The sequence below is a fragment of the Populus trichocarpa genome, chromosome 16, assembly GCF_000002775.5.
Source record: "Populus trichocarpa isolate Nisqually-1 chromosome 16, P.trichocarpa_v4.1, whole genome shotgun sequence".
In the NCBI taxonomy this organism is placed as follows: domain Eukaryota; kingdom Viridiplantae; phylum Streptophyta; class Magnoliopsida; order Malpighiales; family Salicaceae; genus Populus; species Populus trichocarpa.
In genome coordinates, this window is record NC_037300.2 from 14,162,901 (window position 1) to 14,182,198 (window position 19,298).

Sequence of the window (19,298 nt, forward strand, 5' to 3'; positions counted from 1 at the left end):
TACAATGTTTAGGCCTTAATAAAAAAAGGAGTTAAGATGCGCAAGACTATCAACCCATTTCGCATGCCTAGGCCTTCATTACTTTATTTTTTTAAGAGGTGGGTGACATTGTTTTCACTAGCTTGTTTTGAAGGGAAAACACAAAGGGAAAACACAACAAGCAACTTAGATTTTCATTACCAAAAGGTCACTGAAAAGTTAGGGTAGGGGTATTTTACACATAGATATCAATTTTCAACTTTTTTAACCTAAAAATACCTAAAAAAACACCATAGAACTTAAACAAACTCGTTTATACCTTTAAACAATCCAAAAACAAGGAATTTCAAAAACTTTTAGAAATTATATATACTCTCTTGGGCAATTTAAAGGTTAAAAAAGATCCCAGTAAAAATCTTTTCATCAAATGAAACCCGTTGACATTAAAATCAATCATTTTTGTAAGGCCCGGCCCACTCCCCCTTGCAGAATATTGTCCGCTATGGCTCAGCCCAACCCGGCTTCCATGCCTCACGGTTTTGTTCCTGGCAGCCCACAAGCTCCAAAACATGTCCTGCAAGGTTAGGTACCAACTACCTTATATATGCCCTGACTCTGAACACTCTTCTTTCGATATGAGATGTTATAATTTTGATAGCTGAAATCAGTGTTAACAGACAATTTTCTCTCTCTACCCTCTAAAATTTAGTGATTTTTTTACTCCTAACTATAAAATAATCCAATCGAGGAGAAAAAAAAAATCAATGATCAAAATAAAAAAAAAAAGGAAAAATAGCACTGTGGATTCTTGCAGAAAATGTCCACGAGTTTTAGTTTATTTTGTGATTTGTAATTAGTTTATTTTGTGATTTGTAATGTAATATGCATTAGTTTTCAAAAAATTTAATACTTAAAAAAAAGATTTTTGTTTCGTTTGTAGCAAATGTCCGCGACATAAACTGGTCCGATTTAATTTTTTCTCTCTAAAATAGGCATGAGGAAATTTTTTTTTTCATATTTCGTATCCATGAAATATTTAACATAGATTTTATATAATTTTTATAGATTTTGTTTTTTTCCAACTTGGTATCAACTTGTATTTTTTTTATTAATCGAAAACAAATTTAGAAAATTTCTATCCCAAAACTAAAATCAGAAGGTAATAATCTTTTTAGAAGAAAGTATATGATATATTTTATTTCCTGATGCCTATCGAATTTAAAATTTTAATTATTCTTGATTTTTTTAAAAGTACTCCTATATCATTTGATTTCTTAATTTTATTAAGAAATAACAATAAAGAATAAAATAACTCATAGGGGAACTTAATTTTTTAATTTTAATAAATCGTGATTCGATGTTTTTAGTTGATAGATTTTCATCATATTTTTTGTTTTTTTTTCTATTTTTGTGTTATTTTTTATATATCAATTACATATCAATGAGTGATACAAAGAACTTAATAAATGTAATTATATTCTATGCAAAAATCACTAAGCACGAGTTTGAAATTTCAAATATTTTTAGCTATTTTGGTCAATGAAATTGAAAAATTATATGTATTAATCTATGGGATTACATAATGAAAATAATATCTCATTGTTATTTCCCTAATAACATAGGATTGGAAAAGAAAAGACTAAATCATAAACAAATCTAAAAATATAGGGGTAATATTTATAATATATAAAACTGAAAATACTAAATAATTACTTATATACAACTATAGGGACCAAGTTATAATTTGCTCATACCTATTTCCCACCCTTCTCTCATTATCTCCCTACATATGTGTCGTCGTTAGCAAATAACCACAGCAAAACACATCATAGAAATCTTCAAACCCCAAAAGCTAAGGCCTCTGGAGACAGACGGGGGCTTCTCTAAACTATACCCGCCGTCAAAAATATCAAAAACCCACCACTCTATAGATCCTTTTATTCTGGTACTGTTCAAAGATTTTGTATTTTTTTCAGATATCTTCTTTTTTATCGGGGTGTAATCTCACCTACCTGTCAATTTAATACTGTTTTTTAAAGAAATAATTCATAAAGTTTGATTCGTTTTTTTTTTGTGTTTTTAGGCAGAATCAATTGAGAATGGAGAAGGAGTTGGTGGAGTTATTTGATAAAGCAAAGAAAGCTGCAGATGCTTCTCTCAATGACGACAAGTCGTCTAGTGGACCGGAGGTGTCTCGGTGTGTTGATTCGTTGAAACAGCTCAGGAAGTTTAAAGTTACCAGTGAAATTCTGGTTTCCACACAGGTAATTAATGAAGGGTCTCTTTTATTTTTTATTTACTTGATTTAACTTTAGTTTTTTTTTGTTTATTTTGTGTAAAACGAGTTAAAATCTTGTTTTTGTGGGGTGTAATCGATGTTAGATTGTGACTTTAGTTGTTAATTAAGTGATTAAGCATGGAATTGATTGGACTGGACGGAGTTTGATTTAATTTAAGAATTTGATTAGAGTTGTGAAATTAGGGTTTGGACGTGGTTATGGATGATTTATTGGATTTTGGAATCTGGGGGTGTTTTATTTTTTATTTCTTTTTTTTTGTGATAGATTAGTGAAAGAGAAAAAAAGTAGTAAACTTTTATTTCGAGCAAGGAATTAGATCTCGATTGTTTTTTCTTTGTTGCTTTTTGGTGTAATTTGAATTAACCTTGAATGGGTTGAAATATGAAAAGTCTTACAAGGATTATGGATTGCAATCTTGTTAGTTTCATCTGGAACCGATGTTGCCTCTTACTGTACATGCTCAACCCGAGCAATATTATTGTGTCACACACCTTTAGTTGTTGATGCAATATGTAGAAAAAAGCTTAGTGGTGCTGTGCTTGATGTCTCTCTGGAATCATAAGTTTCATGAATCAATGGATTATCTTAATTTGCATGATGTTGGCTTTCATTCCCTTGATTTCAGTTTATTGGTTGGTAGCCAAGAGTTGAGTTGCTTTTGCAGGATAGAGATTGTGTGGCTGTTTGATGGACTGAATTTTGTGTAGCATTACCAAGTGATGCTAAGGATTTTTTGTAAAGCATGTGTGGTGCCTTGTGTGAATATTGAATCATGCTGCAATGTTATCTTTTGCTTGCCTAATTGTGTTGTTCCAGTGATTTTACTTTGGAAAAGTAGGTGTTTGCTTTGGTGTCAAATGGTGGTGGATCTAGTTGTAGATAATCCATGAAAATCCACCTTAGAAACAATGCTAGTGGAAAATATATGCCATTGTATTTGAATTCAGTTTTTGGTACTTTCCCAGCTCAATATGATTTGCTATCTTCATTCACTGTAATTGCTCTGTCAAGTTTTGTTAGACTCTACTCAGGTAATTTTTTGTGTCTATCTCCTGTTTTTGTTTATTTGTGGGTTTAAATTTTAGGTTTTTTTTAATATATTGTAGAAAGGAGTTCATTTTCTATACTTTTGGGTCCAATTGATATTAGTATGTCATGCTAAGTGCCAAGTGTTGTTAATCAAGTAATTAAGTATGGAATGGAGTGAGATAGATTCTGTGGAGACTCAGTGAGATGTTTGGGCTGTTTGCCCTTTAACCATACATACTCAACTCAAGCAATATTGTGTAACATGTATTTGTTGTTGCAATGCATGAAAAGAGTGCAGTTGCATGTTAATGGTCTATCTATAGCAATCAATTCCATGAGTTTCTGAAGTATCTTCCAACCTGATTTCTGCATTCTTTCGCAACTTTTTGCCCCCTTTTCCATGTTGTACAACAGGCAGCCAAAAATTGAATTGAAGTAGTTAATCTAGTTATTATATGGTTGTTTTGTTGGATGGAGAGATATTTATAGTACTCAAGTGTAATATTGGTTGTTCTGGGATTGGATATTGAAATGGTTACATAGTTCCTTTGATGCATTACTTGCACATCAAATCATGTTGAATTGTCGTGTCTTTTGGACCTACTTTGGTTGTTCACTATCTTTACTTTGGCAAAGTGGACATCGGGTGTGATATCTATTAGAAATGGATCTTGCATGTATACAGTCCATGTAGATCTAGACTAGAAAACAATGTCAATGAGTGCTAGATGCCATTTTATTTGACCTCTTAATATAGGTTTTTTTTCTTTTTTTTGTTGCTTTACAATTATGTTTCTGAAGCTCGTTATGTTTTTGGTTCATTTCCAACTGACTTGTACTCTGCTTTCTTGTACTGCAATTGCTTTACTTTCAAGTTTTGTTTTTGTTAACCTTAAACTTGTGATTGAAGTGGCTATGTTGGTATGCTTGATGGACTGCCTATGACATTGTGCCTCTCTATGTATCTCAGGTTGGGAAAAAACTTCGACCCCTTGCAAAGCATCCTAAGGATAAAATCCGAGCTGTGGCCTCTGACTTGCTTGAGACGTGGAAAAAGATAGTCATTGATGAGACTATGAGAAAGAAAAATGGTAGCATTGACAATAATAGTTCAGTAACAGCTGAGGTATCAAAATCAGCGACTGTCAAAGTTGAGAAGCTTCAAAAGACTAGTATGGTAAAGGTTTCAACCTCAGAAACTGTCAAAGTTGAGAAGATGGATCAGGATAAGACTGTCAAGGTTGCGCAGACATGCAAGGAGGAAATCCAGACTTCAAGTGTGAAGAAACCATCACAAGCACCTACTGGTCCACCAAAGCTGAAGACACTGGTTAAATGCAATGATGCTTTACGCGACAAAATTCGTGAACTTCTTGCAGAGGCTTTGTCCAAAGTTGCCAGTGAAGCTGATGAGGACATTAGAGATGAAGTAGAGGCATGTGACCCAATCCGAGTTGCTGTCTCAGTAGAATCTGCGATGTTTGAAAAGCTGGGTCGGTCAAATGGAGCTCAAAAAATGAAGTACAGATCCATAATGTTCAACATCAAGGACCAAAACAACCCGGATTTGAGGAGAAAAGTTCTTCTTGGACAGGTTCAACCACAGAGGCTTGTTACAATGCCCCCTGAAGAAATGGCAAGTGAACAACGGAAACGTGAGAATAACCAAATTAAAGAGAAAGCATTGTTTGATTGTGAACGTGGTGGTAAAGCGGAAGCCACAACTGATCAGTTTAAGTGTGGTCGTTGTGGACAGCGCAAGTGCACTTACTATCAGATGCAGACCAGGAGTGCGGATGAACCTATGACAACTTATGTGACATGTGTAAACTGTAACAACCACTGGAAGTTCTGCTAATCTGATCTTAGGTAGGACTGCTCTTCTGTAGAACAGGTATGGAGCTGGTTATCTGGGAAGCTCCTGTTTATAACTGAGTCATCATTTCAGTTTGTTGTCTTAGGTATTTGGCAGTGTATTTCATTCATTTCCATTTCTGTAGCCTGCAGGAACATTTTGTTTTGAGGTCCGTCCGGGCTTCTGGTCTTGTCATTTGATGACTTTAGCCAGACCTGAGATTGGAACATTCTGGTTAACTCAACTTATTATTTTAGTGTAATTTTATTTGTTGTTTTACAATTGAAGCTTTTCTTCCTTTTATTTACTTTTCCTTTGGATAAAAACGAAAGGCCTAGACCTAGATGACATTATACAAGGATATGATGAAAGGCTGCTACTATATCCGTTCTTCGTTAACGCGCTAGTCCCCACTTGTGCATCTGTTTTCCCTCACCGTCGCCTCCTATTTCTATTCGCTTGCAGAAGTTTTGCTGAATGTGCTCATGGGTTTTTTACGACAAGCCTGCTGGCAGTGCCATGCAGAGTCCCTCCCCAAGCAGTCTCAGATTTTATGACAGAACTGCGATAGTGTGAGATTTTAAAAACTTCCAGGAGCGTATAAAAAAGAGAGATTTTCATAGTGCTCAACATGTTAAAAGATCATTAATTATCAAGATTTATAGTAGATAACATAAAAACCAGGCAACAGTGTCTCCTCTGCATGTACTTTCCCAGTCACATTCCTAATGTTTTTCCTCTTTTTTCTTAAAGCTAATCCTGTGCCACTAACAGTAGCTGGAAAATTCTTCATCCATTTACCTATCTTTTGAACATTTTCTTGATTGCTTTTTCTGGGATTTAAAAGGAGTTGCGCCATGCATGCAGTAGGCTATCATCACCATATTGGGGGTTTGCGATACAATAATTGCAGGCATGATAGGTGCAACTGCTGCTGCTAAAGCTTTTACAGGCAGACCATGAAACACAACAAGAGTCGCAACCAAAATATTTTGCTGGATAACTTCGAGTGCAATACCTGAAAAACCCTCAAGCTTTCCAAACAATTTTGTTAAGCAGACTGCATAACCAGAAGCAGAAGCAAAAGCCGCACAATAAAACTTGCTGTCGTTGTTAGTAAGGTGAGCTGACAAATCATGAACCCTTAACACAACCAAAATCATTTTGCCATGTCATTCTCGATGTTCTTGAGATGAATTCCCTGAACATGCTTGCGTGCCGCAGGTTACATAGCACTAGGATATCAAGTATAAGAAAGGAATCGACAAGTGCAAACAACGCACACAGAGTTCAACTTATTATAGTATCTCGAGGAAAATAGATCATTAGAAACATAGGCGGAGGTATGGCAAAGGTTGGGGTGGGCGTTAGCCTAGGTCAAGATTTTATTAATATTTTTTGACTAGTTTTATATAAAATAAATTTGTAATTTTCAATTAAATTATCAAAAATTCTGAAAATTTGCGTGGAGCCTTCTAATATGATGTTTTAACTTGGGTTAAAATTTCAGAATTTTTGGAGAAATTTAAAAATTTGATGAAAAATCACAATTTGACCAGTTTTAAGTTATTGGACGTAATTTTCAATCCGACCATCAGATTGAGCTGAAATTTTACGAGGGATCTTAAAATATATTGAATAAAATCTGGTTAAAATTTTAGGATGAACGGAACTTGGTAGTGCTAACAAAAAAAAAGGACCGTCAAATAAAAGCAAAATGACTCATTAAGAGTAAAATGGTTATTTGCCATTAAAAAATAAAACAAATCAGCTCCTCCTTCCTTTTATATGTTGCCGACTGGGCAGAAGCAGAATAGAAAAAGAAAGAAAAGAAAAGGCGAGAGAGAAATAGAAAAAAGTAAGGGAAAAACATAAAAAAAAATCGAAGGAAAATAATAAGAAAAGTGAAAGAATAACCTTGTAAACTTACAAAGTCCAACTTATAAAACACTAATCTAGGGAAGAATCAAGTGAAGAAAGGAGGAAATGAAAGAGGAAAAAAATTTAATTACTTTGTTTTCTAGTTGACATGAAATTGTTATTTTATCCCGGTTGAGGGGTTGTTACAATATCGATTCAGATTCGATTATAGATGAATTATATTCCATAAAATATCAAAGGATGTAACTTTAATAGTGAGTTTATTTTTACTTTCGCTTTAATTTTATGTACTTTTAAATTTATTTTTTAATATTTTGGGTAGTGTATTTGAATTAAAACTTTACTGTTAACTTCAAAAATTCATGTACATGAGTTAATAATCAATCTTAAAAAATATTTATATATTTATTTAATAGCCCAGGACAAAAAAAATTCCTGGCTCCGCCCTTGATTAGAAATTTGATTTCCTTGTTACAATGCTTAAAGATGAGGTAGAAAATCCTGAACAGTTCTGAACAGGTCAGGGGAATCCAAGTCCATGCAGCATTTGTTATAATACATTAATAATGGCGCATAAGGATGAGTGACAGAACATTTTTGCTTGCCACAACAATATGAGCAAATATTTCATAGGTGGCTTGTAGGCACAGGGCTGCTTCTTAACCACAAACTGTTCTGTTTGGTTAGCACAATACATCAAGCTTCATACAACAAAATTATCTAGCATTGCAGGCATATGGCTATTTTCTTCTTATTCTTGTATCTAGCTTAGCAAGCTCCATGAGAAGCAATTTCTTCAATTTAGTAAGATCATGCCGTCGTGGATGCAGTGGCCCAGCTGGAAACATAAATCTAGTTATATGAAACAACTCCCATATATTGTAGCAATTTCTTTGAAAGAAGGTCTTAATTTGAGAAATATCAAAGTGTAAGTTCTATGATGGTATCTTGAACATAATAAAGCAATTCTAAAACGGATACTAAGTGCAAGGAATTAAATTTCGTGTTAGTTAGGTTTTTTGATTCTCTGAATGACAGGAGTAGGACTTGAAAAAAACTTCAATCCCCCTATTGTAAGAGAGTACTGATGAGCTAAGCACTCATTGCTCAAACAAGTACTAGCATGCATCCACACAAGCAAAGTAGGTGAATTACCTTTTAGTTCCAAAGCTTTCTCTGCAACCTGACTATATTCAACACAGTTTTCACATATAGCCAATCTTGAATATGGGTTGTGAAAAGGAAGAAGACATGTCTTGACGTAGCGGAAGCTAAATAATCTCGAATCCACGAGAGAATAGTTGTGTTCAAAGAACAAGTTTATTGATGAAAAATAATAATGTCTACAACCTTCCTGACTTGGTGCTTTTAAAGAAACGAAAACAGAAAATAGAATCCTAAAAGGAAGGGGAAACTAATATCAAACAAGTTTGATTTGTTTCCAACACTAACGACAGATAAAAATAAAAGTAGAATCCTAAAAGGACTGCGATCTAACAAATAAACTAACTAACAGTATTAACTTCCTCATGTCCTACATCAGTTCTCCTCCTCTTGGAAACAAACTCGCCCCGAGTTATCCGCATACAAAGGCACGTCCTCATGGTACTCCGACAGATCGGCCACATTGAAGGTTTTGGAAATGTTCCAATCATCTGGTAGCTGTAAGGTATAGGCATTGTCATTAATTTTCTTGGCGACTCTGAAGGGTCCATATTTTCGTTGTTGTAGCTTAGTTCGTGTTCCAGGGAGCCGATTTTTCCGCAGGTAGGCCATCACCAAATCTCCCTCTGTGAACTCTTTCTTGCGCCGATGCTGGTCTGCAGCAGATTTGTAAGCAGCATTAGCAGTCTCCAAGCTAGCTCGTACCTCCGAATGTAGTTGTTGAACCCTTTCAGCTAGATTTTCCCCAGCTCTACTGACTTTTGGTTGGATTGGTAATGTGACCAGATCCAGCGCATGTTTTGGTTGCTGAGTATATACAACCTTGAAAGGGGGTTTTCCTGTCGAGCGATTGGTCATACTGTTGTATGCGAACTCTGCTTGAGCCAAATCAAGGTCCCATCGTTTTGGTTTTTCTCCACTGATGCATCGCAACATGTTTCCCAGAGTACGATTCACCACCTTTGTTTGTCCGTCCGTTTGCGGATGGAATGCACTGCTGAACTGCAGTTTGGTGTCAAATTTCTTCCACAAAGTCCTCCAAAAATGGCTTACGAACTTGACGTCACGATCTGACGTGATGGTCTTTGGAACTCCATGTAAGCGCACTACTTCGCGAAAGAACAAGTCGGCAACATGGCTGGCATCTGCTGTCTTTTTGCAGGCGACGAAATGCGCCATTTTTGAAAACCGGTCAACCACCACCATGATGGAATCCTTGCCCCTCTGAGTTCGTGGTAATCCAAGCACGAAATCCATCGATAAATCCTCCCAAATCGTCTTTGGAATGGGCAGGGGAGTGTATAAACCGGTATTTTGGGTCTGTCCTTTTGCTTCCTGACAAACTCGACAGTGTTGGACAATTTTCCCTACGTCTCTCTTCAGCTGTGGCCAGTAATAACGGTCGGTGATCAACGTGATTGTCTTGTCACGTCCCAGGTGGCCGCCCAATCCACCCCCATGAAGTTCCCGTATGATTTTCTCTCTCAAAGACCCCTTTGGAATGCACAGTTTATTGGCTTTAAACAAGAAGCCACCGTGTATCAGGAAGTCACTCACATTTTGGTGGGTGCTGCACTTGTTCCACACTTCCTTGAAGTCTTCATCATTGATGTACTGCTCTTTCAGAGTCTCAAAACCTGTGATCTCAATTTCTACTGTCACCAACAGTGTGGTCCGCCTACTCAATGCGTCCGCGACCTTGTTCATCAGTCCAGCCTTGTGTTTTAAGGAGAAGGTGAATTTCTGCATGAATGTGATCTAGCGGGCATGCATATTGTTCATGTGGTGTTGGTTGTTGATGAATTTCAGAGCTTGATGATCACTGTACAACACGAATTCTTTTTGGATCAAGTAATGTTGCCAATGCATGAGAGCTCGAAAGACAGCGTAAAATTCTTTCTCGTAAGTTGTCCATCGCAGCCTTGCAGCGCTTAATTTTTCACTAAAGAATTCCACCGGTCTGCCCTCTTGGGATAACACGGCCCCAATTCCCTTCCCTGAAGCATCACAATCAACCTCGAATAATTTGTCAAAATCTGGTAACGCGAGGACGGGTGCCGTGCTTAGTTTCTCTTTCAGTATAGCGAAACTAGTTTCTTGCTCTTCTTCCCAACGGAAACCACCTTTTTTTTTGCACTCGGTCAATGGTGCTGCCAAGCTGCTGAAGTTTCGAATGAACCTTCGGTAGAATGTTGCTAACCCATGGAAGTTTCGCACGTCTGCTACAGTTGCAGGGGTCGGCCATTCACGAATGGCCTTAACCTTGGTCTCATCCACTTGAACCCCATCCTTTCCCACGACAAACCCCAAGAAGACCAGCCGGTCTTGCAAGAAGTTACATTTCTTTTTGTTCACGTACAAGTGATTTTTCCGCAGGACTATCAGCACTTCCCTCAGGTGTCTCAAGTGTGTCTCCTCATCAGGGCTGTAAATAAGAATATCGTCGAAGTAAACGACGACAAATTTGCATGAGAACGGTCTCAGCACTTGATTCATGAGTCTCATAAAAGTGCTTGGAGCGTTGGAGAGACCGAACGGCATCACGGTCCATTCGTACAGCCCTTCGCGTGTTTTGAACGCAGTTTTCCACTCATCCCCAGGTCTAATTCGAATTTGATGGTACCCGCTTCGTAGATCGATTTTGGAGAACACTTTTGCCCCTCCCAATTGATCGATCATGTCTTGGATAGTGGGTATTGGATGTCGGTAACGGATGGTGATTCTATTGATTGCTCGGCTGTCGATACACATTCGCCAGGTGCCATCTTTCTTGGGTACTAGTAATGCCGGTACTGCACACGGGCTCTTGCTCTCCTGGATATATCCTTTGCATAACAAGTCATCAACTTGATCCTGTAATATCTTGTGTTGTTGGGGGCTCATTCTATAGTGTGCTAGGTTTGGTAAGCTGGCTCCTGGAATCAGATCAATATGATGTTGTATGTCCCTCATTGGTGGCAAACCCATTGGTAGCTCTGTAGGTGCCAGATCAGAAAATTCGGTCACTAAAGGGAGGACCTTTTCAGGTATGGTTTCCTCTGTTGTATCCTCCTCTTGAGCTAGTAACGCACAAGCTTGGCATTCCTCAGCCACATGCTTTGTTGCTATGGTTAGGAAACTTTCTCCCTCCTCTTGCCGTGCCCCTGTTTTCAAAATAGGTGGTTTCAAAAAGATATGTTTCCCTTTCCACCAGAATTCATAGGTATTGGTTTTTCCTTTGAAGCCGATGTCCACATCGTACTGCCATGGTCTTCCTAACAGAATTTGGCAAGCATCCATCACCACTACATCACACACAATTTCATCTTGGTAATTCTTACCAATTGACAACGGTACTCTACATACTTCATTGACTACATCAGCAGCGCCTTCCACCTTTCGAATCCAACGTAGACCATAGGGCTGCGGGTGTTTCTCAGTGGTCAGTTTCAACCTTCGAACCAGTTCTTTGGACACTAAGTTCTCAGAACTTCCTGTGTCGATTACTACCTTCGCTATCACTCCATTGACAATGGCATTGGTTCGGAAAACCTGATGGCGAGTTGAAATCTCTGGTCCCTTTTTGGGCGTTAAGAAGACCCTTTGAACTATGTAATTGATTTTTTCGTCCCCACCTTTTTCTGCTTTCAGATTTTCCACCAAACTGTGCTGATTTGATGCTGCTAATTTTTTTTTTTGAATATCACACGGTTGACGCATCACCATTCCAATAAATTCGTCCTCTTCACACTCCTCAATACCGTCGACCACCTCTGTGTTATGATCATCGTCCCCCTCTACTTCATAGTCACCTTCCACAAAGTTGACAGCAGGTCTTTGCGGACACTGATTCGAACGGTGTCCTGATTGATGACATCGGTAACATAGCGAGGGCATTGGTCTAGCATAGGGGTTCGGTGCTTGTTGTGGTGCAGCTCTCCTTGGTCGATTTTCAGTAGCCACGGTCCCATTGCTTGGTTCAGTCGTGGGAGTCACTCTGCTTGGTCCTGCTTGATACTGCTGGTTTGTAAACCTGGGTCGTACAGATGGTGCTCGGATTGGCTCTTCAGCCTTTCGTGCCAAATCGAAAGCCTGTCCGAGTGTGAATGTATTAAGCATCTTCATTTGGTCTTGTATGTCCTGTTTCAAACCTCCTCTAAACCTTGCGATTTGCATGTTTTCATTGTCTGGTAGTAAGTTTCGTGAATTTAATCGAATGAACTCGTCGATGTATTCTTCCACGGTCCGATTCCCCTGTTTGCAATTCTGTAATTGAACATATAAACGTTGCTCATAATCAGGAGGTAAGAACTTGCTCATGAACTTGCTCTTCATTTTCTCCCATGTTGCAATCGGAGGTTTTCCGTCTAGCACTCGCTTGTTTTTTAAGTACTTCCAATAAGCTGCAGCTGATCCTCTTAGTTTATTGGCCACTACTTTGAGTTTCCGATCCTCCGAGCAGTCCATCACCCCAAATCTCGTCTCAACCTCGTCGATCCAAGAGAAAAACTCATCCACGTTCTGTGTTCCTTTGAAGGTTGGCATCTCCACATTGAGTTTATAATCTCGGTCACCTTGGGTTCTCCTTGGAGCCCGATCTTCAGTTTCAATAACTTGACAGTTTGTTGACGACATCACAGGTAATGATCGTGTGTTTTGGTATTGTGGTATGTTTTCAGGATTACGGGTCAAGGACGTCGAGCCATGAGTGATCTCATCTGCCCTTCCTCGTCGTTGGTCGTCTATCCTGTTGCCATTAGGAGACAACGCCTCCAATCTCTGAAGAACCTCTTCAAGCTGAGCTTGCAGTAACGGAACCCCATCGAATAGTGGACGTATGTCATTGATGGCGGCAGTAACAACCCCGGTTGCTATTGCCCTTATTCGCTGATCGTCGTCAGTCGAACGACTACTCCCAATATCATCGCGTGCCATCAGAAATTTTGCTGAGAGCGTAGGCTCTGATACCACTTGACGTAGCGGAAGCTAAATAATCTCGAATCCACGAGAGAATAGTTGTGTTCAAAGAACAAGTTTATTGATGAAAAATAATAATGTCTACAACCTTCCTGACTTGGTGCTTTTAAAGAAACGAAAACAGAAAATAGAATCCTAAAAGGAAGGGGAAACTAATATCAAACAAGTTTGATTTGTTTCCAACACTAACGACAGATAAAAATAAAAGTAGAATCCTAAAAGGACTGCGATCTAACAAATAAACTAACTAACAGTATTAACTTCCTCATGTCCTACATCATGTCTCCATGGTCTGTAGAGCGAAAAACTGTAGAGCAAAAACTGCCTAGGATCCTGTTGCAAACCCAAGCCCCATGCCCAGATAGAATTCCATGGCCTGGCTTATTTGCCCATCATTAGTGACATTTTTTGTGCCTTCACCGATCGATGAATGATGAGCTTATTCTTCAGGAAACTTATTCAGAAGTTGTTGCCCACAAATTTGTGGATTCGCCATGAATGAAGTGTTATCAAAGCTTTGGAGTTGAGTGTTCAAGGGAATTTTTCCTGACAAGTTGTTACGTCAGACATTTAGACGCCGGAGGAGATTCTAGTCCCAAGGCTGTTGGAAAGAACAGAGCTGATTTGTAGACAAATCAAGAGATTCTAGTGATTTCAGCAGGCCAATGTTGGGAGGAATCATCCCTGTCTACTGGTTATGTGACAAATTTAGTCCGATCAAGCCTGGGAGGCTTGTAACTCTGTCGGGGATTTCTCCACTCAAGTTATTGCATGAAAGATCAGAATGCTCTTTACTAGCCAAGATTGTTTCCATATTCAAGCTCCTTTCCATTCAAAACAGCAATAATGCTGTCAACATATTATAGTTCGAAATAAGCACCAACGTTAAGAAACCTGCTATGAGAAATGGTGTTGAAGGCGCTCCCATAGTTTGCCACTGCAGAGAAATTACTCAAGCATATGTTGTTATAGGAAAGGTCAGGTCCAATATTAATAGGTAATCTAGATGGAAAAGGTTCAAAGGCATGGTTCCATGAAAGCGATTTGATCTTAGACGAAGAACAATCAACGGTGTAAGATTTTCTCCTATCCATGCTGACATTGTACCAGACAATCTGTTCTCCTCAAGGTCTAGAACTTCCTTTCTTGTACAATTGGTTAAGGAAGGAGGTAATTCTCCAGATAAGTTGTTTTCCAAAACTCAAAGTTTGAAGGTAACCTAGTGACCCAAGTGAGGCAGGGATACTCCCAGAAAAGTTACTGTTTCTCAAATTTAGGATGCCTAATTGCTCCAACTACATCCAGCAACAGGAAGTCGTCCTGATAGAAAATTATCAGAAAGGTCTCTAAATAATATAACTTTTCAACTCCTCTTGGACATAAGATGGATACTGAAGGTACATGACATCATTGTTAAGGATTCAATCAGGAAAGGTGAAACCTAACTCGAGCTCAAGGTCAAGTTGAATGAATTGAAAGAAACATCCGACTCCTTTAACTTGACTAGGTTTGAAAAGTGGATCACTGAGATTACACCAGTCATGAAATTGCATGATAGATCCAAAACTTCAAGATTGGAAAGTAGCCCAATTCGTTGTGTTAAAACTCCAGTTTAGTTTATTATATCCAAGTTCTAACTCTCTCATCAAAGAACAATTCAGTAGATTCGACAGACCTCCTGTTAGTCTGTTAGAATACAAATATAGATGATCCAAACTATAAAGATTCCCCAAACCTCTCGGAATGTCACCTTCAAGGTCATTCAGAGAAAGATCAAGATGTTTAAGAGAATCCATTGCTATAAATCCATCTGGAATTGGACCTTGTAAGTAGTTCTCACAAAGGTCAAGATATTCAAGACTATTGTTAAGGTTAAACAAACATTGGAAGATGGAAGACTGTTGATAGAAAGATCAATGTCTGCATGTGAAGCAGAGGAGTGATTGGCATGGAAAGGGGTTGAAGGAGGAACAACCAGAGAGAGTTGGCAATAACTTAAATGCAAGCTGAGCGGAGAAGGAAGGCTATTAATTGCTTGGAACCAATCTACAGCCTGACTGAGATTTGAACCGCTCATATCAAGATGCTTCAAAGAAAGAAGATAAGAAAGCCACATAAGACTTTCAGCTTCGAGAAAGTCGGTGTAGCTGAGATCTAGCAAAACCAACCTGGAGAGATTTCCCAACTGACGAGGAATAGCTCCTCTAAATGCACAGTGGGACAACCTTAGATACCTCAAATTTTGTAATGAGCCAATGAGCTCGAGGCTGAAGGTTCCCAAAATTTACCCAGGTCTAGGCACCTCAAATGTTGCAGCTCTAGTAATGAAGAGTCTATCTGCCCTCAATTGTTGACGTAGACGTTGGCAAGAGTCTTGTGATGAATGGAAAATAGAAAAAGAAGAATTACAGTGAAAATGATTTAAGTTAATGTTGGGCACAAACCAGTTGGACCTATATATCTTGTCAAGAAAGACCGTTGAGAGAAAAAATCCCATCAACAAAACCTTATTGATGGATTTTAGTAGGATATGAGTTCTGTAATTTATCACATCAAAATTTCGATGGTTGACACTGGTTGCAGATCAATCTGCCTTGGTGTTTCATCTCTTTTGAAGCTTTGCCATTTTTTGTTATCGTAACAATGAGTCGCATTCATGTCACAGATTGACTTGATACCTCCATAGAAGAGTTTGATGGAATACTGAGAAGTGGCATTAATGCAAAGCATCTTTAGGTTAGTAAAAGTTTCACATTGCCTGGTTATTACTTCCATTGTGCCCATGTCTTGTGACAAAATCATGCACAGTTGCGAGTGAATGCCAGTATACAAGTCCTGAGTGCCATATGTAGCTGGCTTCAACACTGCCTTCTCCACTTTCTTTTGTAGAATTTAGTGTGTTTTTGCTGCTGAAATCCGAAGATTTTCTACAGAATTGCAAATTTCAGTATCCTAGATGCCTAATTTCGTGTCTGTTTTCAGCATTGGTTGCTTCCGCATTAGGCAGCAACACCCCCTCACTAGGCAGCCTATATAATTCTTGTTTTTCTAAAAGAGAAAGAAAGAAGGAAATGATGGCATGTCTCAATCCAGCAGTGTCGGGTCCCAATTTTGAACAGAAAAGGAAAAATAATGAAGCTCTAAAAGTCAAATATAGCGGCTAATCATGACTTCAGAATTCAAGATTCAAACTATTAACTACTATTTTTGCTTTTTCAAAACCATCTTCCAATTCTACAGTGAAGCAGTGTAGAAGTGAAAGAACAGAGAACAAGAAAAACTTGATGATAGAATCCACAAAACCAAAAACCACAAATCAAAACACAATTACAGTCGAGAAAAATCCTCACTTCACAGCAACAAGTTGAGACGAAACAGAATTTGCTGAACCCCAACTTGAACTTGGACTCTGCATTGCATTGTCTCCCAATGATTCCTCCAATTCCTCGGTTTCCTTTTCAAGTGGTTGCGCTTCACTCATCTTCTTTTCATGTTCCTTCTCCCTCAGCGTTCGAATTGGTGAAATTCTCTGCTTCAAAATATAAACAAAACAATGAGATATATGTACTAGTTACTCCACGGTATTTTCGTGTTTCACACTCATCAAGCAGAAGAACTTACCATGGAGTAGGAATGTAGTTCCTTCAATCTATAAAGTCTGTCAACTTCAATCTCTAGCCTCTTCTGAACTTCCCCTCTCTGCTCCAGCTCCTTCTTTTGCAAATCCAGCACCATTGCCCTCTCTTCAAGCATCTTCTCTGTTCTCTCTTTGTCCGACCTCAACCTCTCTAGCTTCTTCTTGATGGCACTAAGTTCTTCTGCCAGAGAAGAATCCAATGGCTCAACGATGGGTTTTGTTGGGGTAGTGGTGTAGATAGGATGGTTCTCTTTGTTGGAGTCTTTAACAACTGAGAACTCAGTCCACTCTTGCTTTGATTTCAAGATTTGAATCTGGGTCATTGGAGTTGCCGGTGAGTTCTTTGGTTGGAGTGGTTTCCGGCCAGATTTTGGCCGGAGGTCCTTGTCTCCGGTGAGTGGAGATTGGAACTTAAGCATGGTTTTGCTGTTTTTGTGTCAGATGAGAAAGATGTGTGTGAGAGAAGAGAGGGTTTTGGTAAGAAGCAGAGAGTAAAGCTTGGTTTGAATTTGAACGAAGACAGGCGCTAACGGCTCTTAACATTTATATATATGTGGTTGGGGAGGGTCAGAGAGGCTCCTTGGTGACTAGCCTCGATGCCCTTGTTTTAACGCGGATCTTTTTTTTTTTTTTTTTGTAAAATATAATATTTAGATACTATAAATATATTTATTTTTAAAAATGTGTGATTTGGGTTATAAATCATATTACATCTGATAAATTGATTTTATTTCAATTAGATAAAAAAAAAAAGCAACAGTAAAATTGATTAAATTTAAAAAGAAAAATAATTAAGATAACATGAGAAAAAATATATTTTTAAAAAGAAAAAATAATATACCTCAATTCACAGCCCATTTAAAAATATAGAAGAACATGATGAGATAAAAAAAAACATAAAAAATCAATCTTTTTCAATTTAAATTAGCATGATAAACCTATAACTCTGATAATTAGGGCTTAGGCAACTCGGGATATCCTACCAAACCCACATTTCAGATAATAAAATTGAAACAACTCGATAAAAAAAAACAAAGAGCTTTACAAAGCCATTTAAGAAAAATAACCCGTGTTAACTTTTCAAACATATGACCCGAGTATTAGACTCGAAACACCCTATCTAGAAAAACTATGAAGTCCAATTCCAAATCAATCAAATATGGAAGGATGAAATTAAAATTAAAATACAAAATAAATTTATATTTGATTAAATGGTGAACTTGAAAAGAAAAATCAATTTAGTAAAATGAATAAAAAAAATCAAAAGAATGAGATCAAAATTGACATAAATAATAAAAACAAGTTTTTGATTGAAGGGTGAAAATGAAAAGAATAATAACTTTTACAAAAAAATCAAGAAGAAATCAAAGCAATGAAGACCAATTTGAAAAATATAATACGATCAATTTGGATTAAAAGATTAGATTGAAAACTAATAAAACTTTTATAAAAGAATAAAGGCAAAATTTAGAAATCAAAAGATTAAGAAAAAAATGCAAAAAAATAAAATTTAATAAATTGGGATTGAAGAATAAATTTGAAAACAAATAAAACTTATACAAAAGAGCCAAGAATAAAAAATTAAAAACAAAAAGAATAAGTATTGAAGTTGAAATACCAACAAGAAAGAGGACCAAATTATAATTTTTGGGGGATGAGAGAGAAAAAAAAAATATTGATCGGTGACAAACCGAACTACCACTACCGACATGCACCACACCACCAAGAAGAGAACATAACGACTCTTCCAACTACATGGAGAAAGAGCATTTTTGGACGCCAAGAGGCGTCGTATGCGTTATCTGAAGTGCACGAGCACCTCCCACGCATCTCCGGGTGCCTTACATGAACCTTTATGAAAATATGAGAAAGCCCCTTGAAGCTAGGTTTAAGTTTTTTACTTCCAAGAGTATTTTGGTAATTTCACTATGTTTCTAATTATTCTATTAATTTTTATATTTGGCCAAATACAAAATTGTCCTTCACCTTACATGACAATAACAAAAAAATCATTTTGAAAATATCAAATTTTTCTTTGATGCTAATACTGAACTTTTTTGCTTTTGAGGGTATTTTTATTTTTTCACAGTGCTTTTTTTTTTAAAAAAAAACATGCTTGCCTTTGATTCATTTGATAATAACTAATACACCATATAAAAAGATCTTAATGCCCTAAAAACTAGTTTGAAGTTTTTTTGTGAAAGGGGCAAATACAACATTAGACTATTCCATGTTTAGCTTGCATCTAAAGCATTTTTCAATCAATGTTTAGCTTTTGTAATTATAATATTTGATGTTTAGATTTAATGTGTGATTGGTATTTCAATAGCTTTTGTAGTTATAATTTTAAAAAATAAATTTAAAAAAACTATAAACTATAGCTTTTCCGTAACCAACATTTCAAGAGAGAGATTTAGAGAAACTTATGCCAAACTATGATATATTAATTAACCAAATGCTTTCAAAACTATGGACATAGCAAAATATATTTTCAACC

General features: G+C 37.3%; 3 protein-coding genes across 4 annotated transcripts; 1 reads left to right on the top strand and 2 right to left on the bottom strand.

The window, feature by feature from the left end:
• The first annotated feature begins 1,756 nt into the window (after window positions 1–1,756).
• On the top strand, window positions 1,757–5,445 carry LOC7472482 (transcription elongation factor TFIIS). Its single transcript, XM_024588039.2, has 3 exons — window positions 1,757–1,924; window positions 2,063–2,243; window positions 4,279–5,445. Exons 2-3 carry the CDS (start codon window positions 2,079–2,081, stop codon window positions 5,164–5,166), a joined length of 1,053 nt encoding a protein of 350 aa, XP_024443807.1. The 5' UTR covers window positions 1,757–1,924; window positions 2,063–2,078; the 3' UTR covers window positions 5,167–5,445.
• A 4,521-nt stretch (window positions 5,446–9,966) lies between these two features.
• On the bottom strand, window positions 9,967–15,948 carry LOC127904426 (uncharacterized). Its single transcript, XM_052447890.1, has 5 exons — window positions 15,843–15,948; window positions 15,453–15,537; window positions 15,047–15,368; window positions 13,417–13,497; window positions 9,967–13,173 (listed from the first exon to the last, which is right to left on the bottom strand). The coding sequence occupies exons 1-5, from the start codon at window positions 15,946–15,948 to the stop codon at window positions 9,967–9,969; spliced, it is 3,801 nt and encodes a 1,266-aa protein (XP_052303850.1).
• A 346-nt stretch (window positions 15,949–16,294) lies between these two features.
• On the bottom strand, window positions 16,295–17,366 carry LOC7472484 (uncharacterized). Of its 2 annotated transcripts, none has more exons than XM_024587526.2 (2): window positions 16,786–17,366; window positions 16,295–16,696 (listed from the first exon to the last, which is right to left on the bottom strand). In XM_024587526.2, exons 1-2 carry the CDS (start codon window positions 17,218–17,220, stop codon window positions 16,511–16,513), a joined length of 621 nt encoding a protein of 206 aa, XP_024443294.1. In that variant the 5' UTR covers window positions 17,221–17,366; the 3' UTR covers window positions 16,295–16,510. The 2 variants fall into 2 exon arrangements, with proteins under 2 accessions (XP_024443294.1, XP_002323679.1); XM_002323643.4 differs by having other exon boundaries at window positions 16,295–16,693; window positions 16,786–17,354.
• Between the last annotated feature and the right edge of the window lie 1,932 nt (window positions 17,367–19,298).

Coding starts and splice junctions, on each gene's coding strand:
- LOC7472482 (XM_024588039.2), top strand. CDS start 2,079: ATGGAGAAGGAGTTGGTGGAGTTATTTGATAAAGCAAAGAAAGCTGCA. Junction 2,244..4,278: donor AAATTCTGGTTTCCACACAG/GTAATTAATGAA, acceptor TATGTATCTCAG/GTTGGGAAAAAACTTCGACC.
- LOC127904426 (XM_052447890.1), bottom strand. CDS start 15,948: ATGGGCACAATGGAAGTAATAACCAGGCAATGTGAAACTTTTACTAAC. Junction 15,538..15,842: donor CATCAAACTCTTCTATGGAG/GTATCAAGTCAA, acceptor ATTCATCACAAG/ACTCTTGCCAACGTCTACGT. Junction 15,369..15,452: donor TTTGAGGTGCCTAGACCTGG/GTAAATTTTGGG, acceptor CTGTGCATTTAG/AGGAGCTATTCCTCGTCAGT.
- LOC7472484 (XM_024587526.2), bottom strand. CDS start 17,220: ATGCTTAAGTTCCAATCTCCACTCACCGGAGACAAGGACCTCCGGCCA. Junction 16,697..16,785: donor AACTACATTCCTACTCCATG/GTAAGTTCTTCT, acceptor TATATTTTGAAG/CAGAGAATTTCACCAATTCG.